The sequence below is a fragment of the Monodelphis domestica genome, chromosome 6, assembly GCF_027887165.1.
Source record: "Monodelphis domestica isolate mMonDom1 chromosome 6, mMonDom1.pri, whole genome shotgun sequence".
Classification (NCBI taxonomy): Eukaryota; Metazoa; Chordata; class Mammalia; order Didelphimorphia; family Didelphidae; genus Monodelphis; species Monodelphis domestica.
The window spans coordinates 260,472,107-260,489,591 of record NC_077232.1 but is presented as its reverse complement, the minus strand read 5'-3'; the positions used below and the strand labels follow the sequence as shown (position 1 = coordinate 260,489,591).

Here is a 17,485-nt window from a genome sequence, read left to right as displayed (position 1 = left end):
ACTATGTAAGCCAAGAGTGAGGAAAAAAGACCTTGTCCAGACCTGAAGTTAGGCCCCAAGTGCCAGCACAAGGCAGTTCACAGTGCTCTGAGTCCCACAAGCCATCAACAATTTCTGGGGGAGATTGAATTAGCAATGTGAGGTAGCTTTCAGAGGTCTCATCCTACAGGCCATCATACTACCTTGGAAGAACTGAAACTTGCAGAAACTCAAAAGTAGAGCTAAGGGTAATGGCAAGAAAAATCTGGAGTTTAAGAAAGTACCACCTCTACCCTGAGAACAGAGTCCACCTTTAATGTAAAAAAGTCAAGAAAAAGACTAGGAAAATGAGCAAACATTAAAAAAAACCACTTAACTATAGAAAATTATTATGGAGTCAGAGATTTGTAACATTCAGACACAGAAGGGAATAGTAAGATCAAAGCATCTAAACATAAAGCTTCAAAGAAAAATGAGAATTAACCTCAGGCTTTGGAAGAGCTTAAAAAGGAATTCAAAGGTCAAACAAGAGAGACAGAGGAAAAATAGGGATGAAAAATAAAGGTAATACAAAAAGAAAATAACTTAAAAAGCAGAACTGGCCAAAAGAAAAAAGAAGCACAGCACAGAAATTCAATGAAGAAAAGGTTTTTTTTTTTTTTAAGTAGAATTGTCCATATAAAAAAAGGTTGAAAACTTCACTGAAGAAAATAATTCCTTTAAAAATTTGAATTGGCCAATTAGAAGCTAATGACTTCATGAGACATCAAGAAACAATAAAAGAAAATCAAAGGACTGAAAAAATTGAAAAACAATTGTCATAGAAAATATATCCAGCAGAGACAATTTAGGATTTTTTTGTCTACCTGAAAGTCATGTTTTCTTTAAGAAAATCAAATTACCAGTATCAAAATTGAAAAGGGTGAATTTACCACCAATAAAGAGAAAATCAAAGTAATCATTAGGAGCTATTTTGCCCAGTTATATACCAATAAATCTGGCAACCAAAAATCATTAGCATTTCTATATATTACCAACAAAATCCAGTAACAAGATATAGAAAGAGAAATTCCACTTAAAATAACTCTAGAAAATATAAAATACCTGGGACTCTACTCACCAAGAGAAATGAAAGAATTATATGAACATAATTACAAAACACTTTTCACTCTAATAAACTCAGTTATAAACAACTGAGAAAATATTACTTATTCATGAGTAGTCCAAGCTAATATTTTAAAAAATTAAATTACACCAAAACTAATTTACTTATTCAGTGCCATATCAATAAAACTACCAAAAATTACTTTATACAACTAGAAAAGATGATAACAAAAATTCACCTGGAAGAACAAACAAGAATATTAAGGGAATTAATAAGGAAAAAATATGAAGAAAGATGGCTTAACAGTACCAAATCTCAAACTGTACTACGACGCAGCAAGGCACTGTGGAGTGCTTAGGGCGTGTTGGAGCACAAAAGACAACACGGACATCCAATGCAGCTGAGGAAGTCTCCAGATGTAACGACTTTTCATGCCACTGGACCCAGGCTTCCAACGCCGAGAGAGTGGGATTGTCTCTGTGCATCAACTTTTCCACTTAAATCTTCATGCACAAGTGTCTTTGTGCACAAAAACACACATCCTCAGTTACGGAGAGACTACTACTACTACTACTATAAAGCTGTAATCAGCTAAGTCATCTGGTACTGGCTAAGAAATAGAATGGTGGATAAGTGGAATAGATTAGATATGCAAAAGACAGGTAAATAATCTTAGCAATCTAGTATTTTATAAACCCAAAGATCTCAGATTTTGGGATAAGAATTCACTATTTCACAAAAACTTCTGGGAAAACCAAAGTATAGTATGGCAGAAATTAGATATAGACCAATATCTCACACCCTATGCCAAAATAAGTAAAAATGGATATTCGATTTAAACATGAAGGATAATACCATAAGTAAATAAGAAGAACCTAAAACAGTTTACCTGTCAGATCTATGGAGAAGGGAAGGATTTATGAACAAACAAGAAATAGAGAACATTATGAGATGTAAAATGAATAATTTTGAATATATTAAATTAAAAAGGGATTGAACAAAACCAAACCAATATAACCAAGAATAGAAGGGAAACAACAAACTGGGGGGAAATGTTATAGCATATACAGAATAGTGTACTCAGTAATAGCAATATCATATAATGATAAACTCTGAAAGACTTAGCTACTTTCAGCAATACAATGATCCAAGACAATTCTGATGGACTCTGAAGTTGCTACCCATCTTCAGAGAAAGAACTGTTGTAGTTGTAATGCCAATCAAAGCATATTATTTTTCATTTTAGTTTCTATTTCTATTTTAGGGTTTGGGTTTTTATGAGTATTCTCTTACAACAAGATCCAATTTGGAAGTATGTCTTACATGAAAATATATGCATAACAGAGATCAAACTGCTTACCAGATCCAGGAGATCCAGGCATAAAGAGGAGGGAGATAATTTGGATCTTATAATTTTGGAAAGTCTATGTCAAAAAGTATTTTAACATATGATTGGAAAAATGAAAGATCTTTAAAAATAACTGGAACAACCTCCAGGAATTGATGCAGAGTGAGAGGAGCAGAACCAGGAGAACATTGTACCCAGAGACTGATACACTGTGGTACAATCCAATGTAATGGACTTCTCTATTAGTGGCAATGCAATGATCCTGAACAACTTGGAGGAATCTAACGAGAAAAACTACTATCTACATCCAGAGGAAACACTATGGGAGTAAAAAACACAAAAGAAAAACAACTGCTTGAATACATGGGTTGAAGGCATATTGGTGGGGATGTAGATTCTAAATGAACATCCTAGTGTAAACAACAACATGGAAATGGGTTCTGATCAAGGACACATGTAATACCCAATGAAATTGCATGTTGGCTGTGGGAAGAGTGGCTGGAGGGGAAGGAGAGAAATAATGTGATTATTGTAACCAAGGAATAATGTTCTAAATTGACTAAATAAACTAATTCAAATGGGAAAAAAGATCTTTAAAAATAAAAGTAAAAGGGGAATTTTAATAAGATAACCCACAATAAATAATAAATGATATGAGTATACTATATTGTTCATCACAAAGAAAATTTAATTGAAAATAAAATAGCTGTGGAGATAATTAATTAACCAAATAAACAAACTCTTTAATTTTATGCAGTGTGGCAGTTAGAACATAATTTGGAGCAGGAGCTAGTCCTTGTATCACCTCACATAAGCTAATTTCAACTCCAACTTTGTCTGACCCAGTTGTAGGTAAAGCTGGATAGATTTGGCTTTTTCTGGATTTTGAAAATTAATAAGCATTTTGGTAAGTCCAAAACTTTCTTAACAGAATAGCAAATGCTGAGATATGGTGCTTTGCCAAATAAATTCTAAAGCAGAGGAGATATTTCTTGATATACATGAGAGCCTTTGGAAGTGGTAACACTGTTTTCCCCACATCCCCCAAACCAGGTGTTCTGCTTCTATCCCAGATCTCACAGTCATCATTTGGGAAGATAACTCCTGTGGAGAAAGAGCCACTCATCCCCACCAACTGCCAACAAACTTTCACAAACAAAGCAAGACAATCAATCTACCTAAAGTGGCAAGGTACTCCAAAGGAGTAGCACATTCTGCCAAGTGTAATCATTACCTCCATTATCATCCCTCATAGATATAATATAGTAAACTTTTTTAAGTGCCTAGTATATCTTGGCACTGGGCTAAGTGCTGGGCATAAAATAAGACTAAAGAAAGACTGCCTGTCCCTGCCTTCAAGGAGTTTACAATCTAATGGAAGAAGTCAAAACCCAAAAGGAAACTGAAAAGAAAGATGCTGTCAGAAGCAGAGTACCCTTGACATGATGAAGAAGATAATGGAGTTGAATCTAGCTAAGCAAAGCTGGTGGTAAATGAAGACGACTGGTATTCTGAGCCCACTATAAAGTGAAGAGGTTTTTTTTCCACCTTCCAGGCTTTCAATCTGGCAGACAGAAAGAACCAAGCATATTGATAAGGCATGAGTGGCAAAGATGAAGTCATCTCCACTGCTACATATAAAGGTCTTAGGTGTTCAGTTTTGTCCAACTTTTCATGAACCCACTTGGAGTTTTCCTGGCAAAGATACTGAAGTGGTTTGCCTTTTCCTTCTCTAGCTCATTTTACCAATGAAGAAACTGAGGCAAACAGTTCAGTGACTTGCCCAGGGTCATACAGCTAGTAAGTGTCTGAGGCCGGTTTTGAACTCACGAAGATAAATCTTTCTGATTCCATGCCTGGCCCTTTAATCATTATGGAAGTCCCAAGTTTCCCTATAAAGAGGATTGGGTATTAGATTAGAATGATTTATGAAGGTCTTTAACAACCACTCTGAAGGCAGTAGAGATCCACTGAATTACACTGAAAGGGGCTGGGGGAGGATGATGCCATAGTCATACTTGGGCTTTAGAAAGATGACTTTGATAACCAACTAAAGCAAGTACTGGTATGGGGAAAGATTGGAAGAAGATTGTTGCAATACTCTAGGTATAAAGTGATAAGACTTTGTACCATTGTGGTAGCAGTGTCCAAAGAGAGAAAAAGACCTTTTTGAGAGATGCTATGGAATTAGAATCTATAAGTATTGGCAGTTGATTGGATATGAAGGGTGGGAGAGAGTGAGGATTTGAGAATGATAGCTAGACCCCATTCTTAATGTCAAGAAGAATGACCTTGGTAGTAATAGAGAAGTTAGGGAGAAGGAAGAGATTGGAGGGGCATATAATGAGTTCAATTTGCAATATGTTGAGTTTTAAATGCCAGTTCAATATTTAATAGGCATTTGGAGATGTGAGACTAGAGATCAGGAAAGAGATTAGAGCTGGATAAAGAGATCAAGAATTATCTTCACAGAAATGATAAATTGGATCCATGGGAACTGATGCACTAAGCAAAATGGTACAGAGAAGGAAGAAAAAAGAGAGTAGAATAGAGCCTTGGGAGATATAAAATATAAAATTACTAGGGATATAAGTACACATTGAATGTCACTTTGCATTGTAATTCAATGGGTACAGGGGACTGGGAGGGAGGAGAGAGGGTGAGAGTAAGACTTGTCTCAAGAGTTCCTACTTCTTTTCCTGAGTTCCTTTCCCTTTTCTGAAGCACCAAGTGCCAACACAGAATGGAAGTTAACTTGGTTAAAAAAAAATCTATTTCTGCATTCCACTTTATCTATGACAGAACTATAATTAACATCTTTTGGGGGATATGTTTTTCCTTAAGGAAAAGTTACGTCAGCTCCGAGACTGCATTATTGGGAAAAGACCAGAAGAAGAAAACTTTTACGGTAAATTAAAGTTACCTACCATTAAGAAAAAAAAAAACATTTAATCTATGAGTGATAAAAATTCAGTACAAAGTCCTATCATTCAAAACCTAGGAGCATAAATTTAGAAATGGAAAAAATCTCAGAAACAGTCTAAATTTCACACACACCCCTCATCTTACAGATGAGAAAACTGAGGTCCATAGAGATTGAGTTTTGCACAGTTTATACAGTCAGTAATTGGCCAAATCAATATTTGGATCTAGGACTCCAAATAACAAAGCTCTTTTCCACTGTGCCTCTGGTGGCTCTGTGAACTTGTCAATGTGGGTACTCCCTCCACCAGGGCAGATCACTTGCCTTCTCCTTTTGTTCACCTTTTTTCACATCCAAATCTAAATTCTCAATTTGGGATCTATCCACTGTGCTAGGAATAGATTCCTTAGGGTCTCTTTGGGTGAATACCAATGTAGCACATAGGCAGCCCTCACTCTTGCAATGTAACTGGTTCTCATTAGTTCCCATCTTCCAGCTCTTACAGCTCCCAGACAATATCCAGTGTTCCTGCTCAGCTCTTCCTTACTTGTCTACCATGTGCATCCTCACTGCCCTCACGGTTTTTTTTCAACCTTAATTCTTCTGAGACTATAGTGTTCCAACAGCCATATTAATAATTAATTATTATTTTTCATGTAAAATCATTGACAATTCATTCCATATACTTCATAGCTATTGTTTTCTCTCTATCATACAGATATGTTCTATTCCTCACTATCTGTCTTAGAATCAATACTGTGTATCAGTTCTAAGGCATAAAAGTAGTAAGGGCTAAGCAATGGGAGTTAAGTGACATGCCTAGAGTCACACAGCTAAGAAGTATCTGAGGTCAGATTTGAAACCAAGACCTCCCATTTCTAGACCTGGTTATCAACTACCTAGCTTCTACCAGTATGCTCTATTCTTCACTAATTATTTCAGGTTGGCTTCCCACATATAGCAGAAGGCCTTAGGGAAGACTTCCTGAGCCTTTAATTACCATGTGCTCAGTAAATGAAAAACAAATTTAATGCTAGTCTAAAGAAAACACAATTAAGAAGTTAAATTTATCCCCCAAATCACAATGCCTCCCAAAGCCAAATATAAATTACCTGGGCAATTATCTTACCAAAGCTCTTACCAGGGCTCCACTCCCATAGAACATTAAGAGCTGACTAACCCACTTTTATGACCCCAACTATACTACCTTTTCCATTTCTAATATCATGTAGCATTTTCAACTGTTTCATGCAACTCGTACAAAAAAGTACTCTCTATCTAGATTCACTAAGCATTTAGACTTTTTGTGTCACAGGACATTCTAAAAACCTTGAAAATTGTCTCTTTAAAATGGGATTTTATAACTCTTTGTTGATGTCATGCCGTTCTTTACTAGTTGGTGATGTCTATGGACTCCCTCTCAGAATAATTCTTTTAAATGTACAAAATGGAATGCAGAGCATTACAAAGAAAACTATACCAAAATGCAGTTAGTGGGGGTTTTTTAAGTTCCTGGATCCCAGGCTAAGAACCATTGCTTTAAAGAATGCCTCAGGTTCTAAATGCCAAAGCTTCTTTACTGCTAAAAGAACTCTGAAGAATTCTATTCCTGTGCCAGAGAATATTAGAAGTTCACATGTTCATAAGTACCAGAGATGAATTCCCAAGAAAGGAACAATATGGCTACTAATAACTAGCATTTATGTAGTGCTTCCAGGTTTGCAAAACACTGCATATAGATAGCTATACACACATGCTTATATGTGTGTGTGTAGGTAAGAAGAGATAACCATAGACAGATAAAATCTCATAAAAAAGAACCTTGTCCCTGCTCTCAAGGATGATTTAAAGACTAATTAAAGAATAGTTGTTAAGGCATCAGGATTTTATTATTTTATTTGTGACTCCATGTGAAATTTCAGAATCACTCCAAAAGAGAAAATCATTTCTTATAGTGATAGAAAGAGAGATGGATGGAGGGAAGGACAGAAGGTAGAAGGGGTGTTGGGGATCAGAACAAATTAAATAATATTAATTACCATGGACTTTTTTCCTTTACAGATAAAATCACCATTGTTCACCATCCAGATTGTAAGTATATCTAAAAAAAAAAAAGATGTCTAATCCATAAACACAAAAAATCTGAGACCCCAGTGATCCTAGTACAATAGCAACCATTGGTCACTTCTAGGATTGTTTGGAAAGGGCTATAATCAGTGAATACTCAGAAAGAGTGAAGGTGTTTGCTGAGACAGTGAGAGTTCACTTGGGCTACTTCACTTGACTTTGGTCCATCTTGATTTTGAGGCTCAAGTTGTTGGCCTAAACCAAGTTGGATTAGGAAGGTTCATGACCAAAAAGGCTCCATATATAGTACATATATTGGAGAAAATTAATTGTTTTATTACCTTCACAATGTTGTTGAGAGAAAAACGAAGTTCTTTATAAATGTGAACTATTGATGTTTCTAGTGAAGTGACATTATTCCTAGACCCACATCATCTCTTTGTCAGTCAGCATTCAACATTTATTGAGCATTTACTATGTACCAGGGCCATGGTCTAGAATATAAATACCAGCCAAAAGGCAGTCCCTGCCCACAAGGAACTTACATTCTAATGGACAAAGTCAACTCATAAAAGGAACCTGAAAAGGGAAAGAGTAAAAGGGCTTGAGGATAAAAATTCTAGTGAATTTCTAAAGAATTACTTGAGAGGGATGGAGATATGGCTGGGCACTCTCATTAAATGAGAAGAACCATCCAAAAAAGGGCAAGCAGAAGGGAAGGGCCAGAAGATGATTGGAAAAAGGCTAGAATTCAGTGAGGGAGCTATTATCACAGCCAAGGAGGAATGTGTCAGGCAGTTAGATGGTGTCATGAATAGAAACCTAGTTCAGAAATTGGGAAGATGTTAGTTCAAATCAGGCACTTATTAACTTTGTGACTCTGGGCAAGTCCCTTAGTTTGCCTCAGGTCCCTTGACTATAAAATTAGAATAATAATAGCATCTATGTCACAAGGTTGTTGAAAGAATCAAATGATATAATATCTATAAAGTGCCTGGTATATAAAAAGTGCTACATAAATGTGTATTCTGTACATGTCCCATTTCAGAGACATTTAATGGGAATGTTTTTGTGATATATCTAGAGTCTGGCATGAGGCTATGGATATTAATAAAGGTGTGTCAAAAATATTGGTGTGATAGAAATTGATCATAAGATTAAGAGGAGGAAGGGACTTTCAAAATCATCTGTTACAGATCCTTCATTTTATAAAATCAAGGGCCATTGAGGGAACATCAGTTACTCCATTCCCACCCTCACCCCAACCACCAGATTGCATACATACCCCATACACCCTGCCTGAGAAGTAACTAATAGAATGAAGATATAGTCTAGATCCTCTAAATCCAAATCTAATGTGCTTTCTACTACAATGGAGAGTTTGAAAGAAAGAGAGATGCACCATAAAAAATAATTAAAGTGTGTACGCTTGTAACTGCCCATTGGGTCAGTCAGCAGTCCTTTATTAAGTACCTACTGTGTGTCAGGCACTGTGCTAAGTGCTGAGAATACAAAGAATGGTCAAAAATCAGTCCCTGCCTTCAAGAAGCTCCTAGTCAAATGGGAAGACAACAAGCCAACAATTATATGGCACCAAGATTTGGATAGGATGAGTTGGAGAGAAGATCAGAGGGAAGATGCAAGCATTAAGGGAGATCTGGAAAGGTGTTTCATCAAAAGATGAGATTTTATCTGTGACTTCCTACTATGTACTAAACATCAAAGGCTAGCTAAGAGTGCTCCAGAAGCACCTAGTTGCATGGGTTCAACTTAAGTGGAGGGGACATCAGGAATGATGAAATAGAATTTGATGAACCAGTTGTAAGGGAATGATGGTATAATAAAAGGGCCATATTTCACAAATTTGGAGTACGAGTCAGATAAAGAAATATTGACATAAAGTAGGGCAGGAAAATATCAGTGAATTAATTGCTAACTTTGCTACATCATCCAAGAGAACTCTAAATACTAATTATTTCCTACCACTATATGGGGATAGGAAGAGAAAGTAAGAAGGAGAGAAATAACCCAGGACAATCCAGCAGAATTTACAAGAAAGAATGCTATCCACATCCAGAGAAAGAACTGTGGGAGCAGAAATGCAGAAGAAAAATGTGTGATCAATCACATGGTCCCATGGGGATATGATTGAGGTTTTAATATTAAAAGACCACTCTTCTACAAATATGAATAACATGGAAATAAGCATAACCCAGTGGAATTGCTTGTCAGCTCTAGGAATCATGAATCATGTAACAAAGGAAGCATGTTCTAAATAAAAAGGGGGTAATGAATGAGAGAAATAGATAAAGAGACAGAAGCAGAGAGAGAAGAGAAGAGGATAAAGAGAAGGAGGAGGAGAAGGAGGAGGAGGAGGAGAGACAGAGATAATGAGCAGAGAGCCAAAGAATTGACAGCAGTCTTTTCATGTCTTGGAGGTGAGGCAGAAGTTTTTTAATCTGCCATTGACTTTCAGGGAGAGAAGTAAAAGCAACTTTTAAGCAACTTTTTTTTGTTGTTTTATGACTACCATAGTAGGGAAACAGAATAGTAAAAATATAAATATTAGACAGTGGATGTGACTGCTGATTTTACACTGAATTAGTGCCTAATTTAAGTATGAGATCATTGATGACAAGAGAATACCAGACCCACCACCACTATTGGAAACTGAACAAATCTCATACTTTCTCCTTCCATCCACAAATCAACATGTTTTGCAATATTATGGTTCCTTGTGGGTGATAAAGTTTCTCACCACATCCAGGTCTCCCTTCTTTTTTCTCTGTTAATTCCCTATAAATATTAACATCAATTCTCTGTTTCCAGTTAAAGAAACTTCTCAAAATGAAAATGTTTTGTTTGGAACACCAGTTACCAGTAAGGTATGTTTAGATTTTTCTCAACTCATACAAAACCCAAAGGCAAAGATTGTCGATTGGGAGGTAATTAATAATAATGAATACAAAAGAACAAAAGAATGAATAAAAAATCTTTGAGATATATTAACCTGTATCAGTAAAAAGGATGGCCAACACAGGCTTTTACCAGTGTGGCCCAACAAACTCTCTTTACAACAAAAGATATGTAAATGGCCCCTTAAGCAAACACTTCTGCCTGTGGTCTTCTGTGCATGAATAGGTTAGACCTAAAGATTTAAGGATAAAGTGGCTTCCCACTTGTCTGTGATGATCTAAATAGTCTTTCATTGACATTAGGAAGTGACCTTTCTCTCTGAAGATCCATAATTCCTGACAATTGTTGATCTTCTTAACAAAGAGTTGTTTACAAGACATAAAAGACCACACTAACTCACTGTATTCATAAAGCAAAATATTTTCAGACTATAAAACGGGGAAAACAAAATGTATTTATTTCATAAATATTTTGAACATATCTCATCATATAGTTTGGCACATGGGAGGATTTTTTTAAAAGCTTGTTGATTGGATGATAGAAGACAAAGGTCACAGGCTAATATGATTGCCCTGATGTGAGAAGAAGAAATAAAATCCTACCTCTTTCTTTTTTTCTTTCAGGTTCCCCCTCGGCCCCAGATAGATAAGGAGTACGGTTTCTGTTGGAGAAAAGATAATTAAGAAAGTAAAAGTCTCAACAACATTTTAAAGATCGCTTTAAAAACCAAGAAGGCACAAGTCTATGTAACCATGGCTCTGTCAAAATGGTCAACCAAGTACATTTGGCACTTTCAAATATTTCATTGGCTTTTCCTATAGGAATGAACATTTGTAACTTGACTGTTCTCCATGATTGATTCTTTGAAAGATTTGTCTATAGAACTGTCACTGAGTATTAGATGAAACATTTCCATTGCTAATCCATTATTGAATAGTACATTAGCCTGTAATCTTATTTTCAAAATATTCTAATGGGTCCCAAGGATCTTTAAATGGAGCAAGTCTTTGTTTAGATTATTGGATTTTTCAAAGGCAAATTTATATAATAGGAAAAGAAGTCTCTCCCTCTCGGATTGCCCATGAATTTAACAATTGTTACTATCCCCACTAAGGAGTGGAAAAATGAACATTTTGGTCATTAAGATAAAATGATGATAGTAATAACAACAGGGAGGATTTATATAATGTTTTAGGGTTTGAAACATGCTTTAAAAATCTTGTTTTATCTTATCCTCACAACAACCTTGGGAAGTAAATGTTAGTATTAACCCCATTTTTATAATGAGGAAACTGATACAGAGGCTAAATGAGGTCCCCACAATCACACAGCTAACAAATATCTGAGACTGGATTTGAATTCAAATCTTGCTGTCTTGAGGTCTAGTACTCTCTCTACTATGTCACTTACTGATTCAAAATATGACAGTTGCATAATCTCGGTCTTGGGAAATGCCTTGTATCTTACATAATGTAATTACATTACATACACATGCCATTAGAGAACCTATCTCCCATTTTCACAAATGGGCAAAGAAATTTTAACAATGTCAAGGTTATGAATCTATGTCCCTTATGCTAATAAACAAAATACTTCACTCCTTACATCCTGGGGAAAAAAAGAAGGAAGCATGGGGGTTCAATTGAACAACTTCAATTTTTATTAGGATTTATTCTGAGTACAATAATGTGCTCATATCTGAAAGATTTCCTAACTCATCAAACCAGTGACCAGTTGGGATTTCAGAAGTTTTCCAGCCATCTCCTGATAGAGAAGTGATGGACCAGTGTTATAGAATAAGACACATCTCCAAGCCTGGCCAAAATGTGGATTTATTTCTCTTGACTACCCATTTGGATATAAGGCAAGGCTTCAGTTGGGGATACAGTGAGAAAGTTAGTGGGTAGTAATATAAATCAAGGCCAAAAAAATCAATAAACATTTTTAAATACCGAGAAGAAAGCCAAAAAGAAGAGCAAAAGAGAAGACCAATATCCTGTTAAATTTATCATGTATTTTAAAAACTATATGTAAAAGAAGTTCAGAGTATCTTATAAAATACTGTTATTTGGATACTGAAATATTTGTATTTACTGGTGATTCTTTTATTCATTTTTTTAATCTTGAGTTTATAGATACATTTTCTAAATTCATCAGGTTTAAATGTAAGTCCATTACATTCATGGGCTATTTGTAGACAATTGCTATCATCTTTTTTACACATAAACATATGGCCATGAAGACAAATAAACTTTCTTCTCTCTTTGTTCAATGTAAATAACTCCTTTAGTTTATGACTGGTATCTTCCATTGAATGGACCTGCCATCTTATCTCATATCTAAATGGTAACTTAATAACTCACAACAGAATCTGTTGCTCTCATTTTAAACATGTCTGTTCATTTGATATAAATAAATTGAATATTTAAAATCATTTCTGATTTGTGAAAATAAATATATTCTATTTTGGGATAGAGAGTAGTCTGCTTCTTTTTTCTATGCCTATCAGAAATGAAAATTATCCAGCAAATTATTTGACTTTTTTATAAAGAAGATCTCATATAGAACTCATTTAATTCAATTCTCTATAACCTAGAAACAGACAAAAGAGGATTTTTCTAAGATTTCTAGCACTCAAAAATTAACTGACAGAAATTTCCTCTGGTGTTTACAGATATTGAAAATTATTCTTGTGAGGATCAAGGAAGAAGTGCATACATAAGTAGCATTAAGTCCTTACTATATGCTAAGCCCTAAGAATAGAAACAAATACAGGCATAAAGAAAGACCATCAGGATATCCTGCCCTTAAAAAGCTTTGTAAGGGGTAAATTTAAGGGTTTTGACTAATATATTATCCATATGGTCACCAAGAATTAACTCAAATCTCAATAAAAATACTCATTCTCTGGCCTAGCCTGAGCCAAGGGGAGTTCAGAGACCGTCCAGCCATGAGGCCTCCTCTGAAATGAGGGGCCTCCGAGGAGGATGGCATTTTTAGGAATGGTAAAAGAAAAAAGGAATCAGCCTCAACTCCTAGAGAGCTCAGGGAAGACGCCTCACCTGACCCATGATATTAGGCTTCTCCCAGTTATTGTATCAAGGATGCTCACCACCAAACCCAGAAAATAGCTACAGCCATGCCAAGATGCCAAGACACCCAGCATGCTGCCACCAGTCACCTCTCTGCCAAAAAAAAAAAAAAAGCCTGGAGAGAGACACAAAATATATAGACCATTTTTACATCATTCCTGCTTCTCACCTGTTCCAATGGTAGCTTAAGCTTGACTTAAGACAGCCCAGGGGTTCTGTCAGTTGTTTCTGATTGTCATTTGCTAGCATATGTCTGTCATAGGCCATCCATCAACACTTAATCCTTAAGTAGGGGTGTAGATATTCCTGTTTTGTTAGACTAAGTGTGGTGGAATAAATCTAAAATTCACAGCTTACATTCTAATGATGGAAGATAACATACAAAAGAAAGTTTAAAAGTGTCTGGGGTGAAGGAGGTAACTGGAATAAGGAAAAGTACTTTATAAACTATTATGTACAGTAGAGAACCATAGCCTTAAAAGCTGGAAGGGACTTCTGAGGTCCATCTCTCTCATTTTACAGACTAGGAAGCTGAGGATGATGAATATTACATAGTAGGAAGCAATGTATAGATTCAAACCTCAGTTTTCTGATTAAACTAGTGTGCTTTCCACCACACCATATTGGGAGCTATTACTATTTGAAATAGTACACATCTTTTTTTTTAATAATAAGGAACAGCTTTTTGGCAGAGTTGATAGAGGGCTGGACCTAGAGTCAGGAAGACATGAGTTCAAAATTTACTTCATATACTGTGGGATCCTGGGCAAGTAAATTTAACCCTGTTTGCCTCTGTTTTCTCTTCTGTAAAACTAACTAGAGAAGGAAATGGCAGAAAACTCCCATATCTTTGCCAAAAAAAATCCCCAAATGGGTCACAAAGAGTTGGACATGACTAAAATGACTAAAGAATAACAAATCTTTTATGCTGTTTGGTCAACTGGTTGTTTAATGTTTATTAATTGTCTCTAATATAGTTTAAACTACAAATACTTTTTTTTGTCACGGAATATTGATAGATGCAGACCTAGTATTTTCCATTTTCCTTTTTTTTTGTCATATTCTGGCTGTTCATAGTCTGTACTTGAGATTAATCCAAGAATACAACTTGAAAATTCTTTCTACCTTTCATACATAAGCAAATAGTCAAATGCCTGCTCTTACGTGATTAGTCTCAGTTCCAGTAAAAGGTTCATGGATTGTCACACTTGAAGACTGACTGGAAGACAAATAAAATGCATTTTTATTACATCTCAGTACTCCATTCCACTATAAATATTTGTCAATGGTCTAATTTGTGATCTTCACAGAAATTTCAGCCTTTGAACATCTTGAACTCAATAAACTGGAATACTCCGGTGGTCCTCAAGTTTCTACCTTCTTGAGAAGTGCTAAATACCTATCTTAGGTTTTTCATTTCTTGATCCCTTCTTTCTCGTTAACCTATCAAAAGTATGGAATAACTTTGACAATTTTGAAAACCTCACTTCCAAATCAAATATATATTTTATGTTAACCTTTGGAGATCCCCATTAGAAATACTTGCCTTCTACTCTTACAAGCTTGTCTTTCTGCTGTAAGTCCTTTCTTCTCCTGCCTTTGAGTAAACTGTTTTCAATATATTTTTCAAAGTAAAACTAAAATATCACTATCATTGTATTAGAAAAATAAGCACTGTCTGCCTTTAAAGGAATCTTTTTTAATGGATTCTTTATTGCTGCTTTTCAGTGATACCCTCAATCCCTTAACAGTTATAGAACCCTTTCCTTAAAACAGAGATATATTGATCATCAAAATATATCCATACATTGACACTATTTGTCAAGGTAATTAAAATATGCACTATAATAATTTTAATATTTATTTTGGAATCTGAAAACATCCCTTTTGAGGAATGAAATGACAAGATTAGACCTTGTGATTATATCTAGAACTATTATTTTGAAATCCTCTTTATTCACTGAATCCTTTTATCCTTATTGAAATTCTTCATCATAATCAGAATTGAAGCTGTAGGGACTTTTACACAACTTTCCATCTCCTTAAGTAAACAGAGGTCCCTGGGCATGAACACACTAAATACTCTTAGAATTTTATTTTAGGAAAGAGGATCATTAAGTATTTCAAAATTCAAATAAAGATGATTTCCTTTTTACAATAAGATTTGGAATATTCATGCTTCTCAGTCATCTTACTAAAATATTCTTATACAGACTAATGAAATTAAACAAATTTTGAAGTAAAGTTTGACTTTTGTATTTCCTCGTCTTTCTTTTCTTGTCCCTCCACCATTCATCTATTTCTCTATGTTACTCCCAAACTTATCCTAACTCAAGGGTTGTTTATAAAACCTATCTCCCTCAGAACCAAGCATACCTACAAATTTCCTTCTTGGTTAGAGTTGAGGGCCACCAGGAAGCCTCTTTCTCTCCTCTCTTAAAGAAAAATCTCCCCCACTGACTTTTCCAGGTTATCAGGTAGAATGAGATGCTATTTCCAAGATTGGAAGAAATTCTTCAAAGAGAAAGAAAAATCTCATCAGAAGTGGCAGAAAATATAAATCTGTGACATGAGAATAAAAAGTGGGAGAATGTGACACAGAGAAGGGAAGGACCACGGAACCCTTAGAGCTACATAGTAGATATGAGATTCTTTCTATAGTAAGGAAGATGGACCCTCAAAAAGGGGAAACAGTTTCTTGTTCTCCAAGAAATGATCTTGTAAGACAATAGTGGTGAGCTTAAATAGAAACTAATCCCTGATTGTGTTAGAAAACTACAAATTAGCATTATCTATGTTGTATTATTATTTATTTCCCTAAACATTTACAACTATATTTTTCTATTTTATTATATTTTCACCAATTACATGTAGATACATTTTTTTTAATTTTAAACTCTTCTGTCTTAGAAATCAATAAAGGCAGAAGAGCACAAAGTGCTAGACAATGGGAGATAAATGACTTGATTATAGTCACACAACTAGGAAAAGTGTCTTAAATTCAGATTTTAACCTAGGACTTCTCATCTCTAGATGTGGCTCTCTATCCACTGAGCCACCTAACTACCTCTTAGACATAATTTTTAGTATTCATTTTCTGACACTTTGTAATCCATGTCTTCTCTCCCCCTCTCCCCCAGATGGCAGATAATAAGATAGTTCTCACTATCATGTAATGCCTATTTCCATGTTCAGCATGTTGTGAAAGAAGATATATCAAAAAAGACTCATGACCCAATCACATTTTGATCTAGTTCAGAAATTTGGGGGGCAAGAATTTGACACCTCTGATGTAAGTCAATTAAAATATATGCAAAGCCAAAACAAAGTAATTGAGAGTCATCACTGTCCCTTGAGAGGAATCAGGAGAGATGAAACTCAAGCTGAATTTTGAAGGGAGTTTGGCATTATAAACGCTAAAAGTGAAGAGGAGTAAGTATATTCCAGGCCTCGGTTGCCACTTATGCAAATAGAAAATAATGTCATTTTTAAAAAAATAAGTGAGTTTGACTAAGTGAAGAATATGTAAATGGGAATAGCATATAGACTGGAAATATAAGTTAAAAACTGATTGTAAAGAGCTTAGTTGTCAAAGCAAGGAGTTTATTTTATCTAAGAGACAGAAGGGAATCACAGGAGATATTTTCAACAGGGGACTGATATGGCCAGATTTATGCTTTTTGGAACATCTGGGTGAGAAGAAGGGAAAGTCTTAAAGCAGACAGACAAAGCAGGAAGTGACTTCAATAGTTCAATTTCAGGGGATGAAACTCTGCACAGATTGGCATACATGTGAGTAGAAAAAAAGGTAGAAGAGATGTTATAAATAGCAAATCAATGAGACCTGGCAAATGGAAATGTCACTGATCAGCTGATGAAAAGAAACTTTGAAGGCAGTAGTTATTGAGGTATTAATGGTTTGGGGAAGATGATTTAAAAACTAAGTGACTAATGTCCATTTGATGAAGCAAATTATTTTATATAACATTCCCCTGGCATGTGCTTCAATGTATGGAAACAAGGAAAAGTAGATGAGAATTCATTTTGTAAAATGT

General features: G+C 35.3%; 1 protein-coding gene across 1 annotated transcript in view; it reads left to right on the top strand.

Moving 5' to 3' along the window:
- LOC103106134 (B cell scaffold protein with ankyrin repeats 1) overlaps nucleotides 1-12,812 on the top strand; it is an 80,378-nt gene extending 67,566 nt beyond the window's left edge. The window contains exons 6-9 of the mRNA XM_016423039.2: nucleotides 5,277-5,340; nucleotides 7,417-7,446; nucleotides 10,252-10,307; nucleotides 10,962-12,812. Of these exons, the coding sequence (XP_016278525.2) occupies nucleotides 5,277-5,340; nucleotides 7,417-7,446; nucleotides 10,252-10,307; nucleotides 10,962-11,021 (210 nt within the window). The 3' untranslated portion in view covers nucleotides 11,022-12,812. The remainder of the gene's footprint in view (nucleotides 1-5,276; nucleotides 5,341-7,416; nucleotides 7,447-10,251; nucleotides 10,308-10,961) is intronic.
- Nucleotides 12,813-17,485: the final 4,673 nt, after the last annotated feature.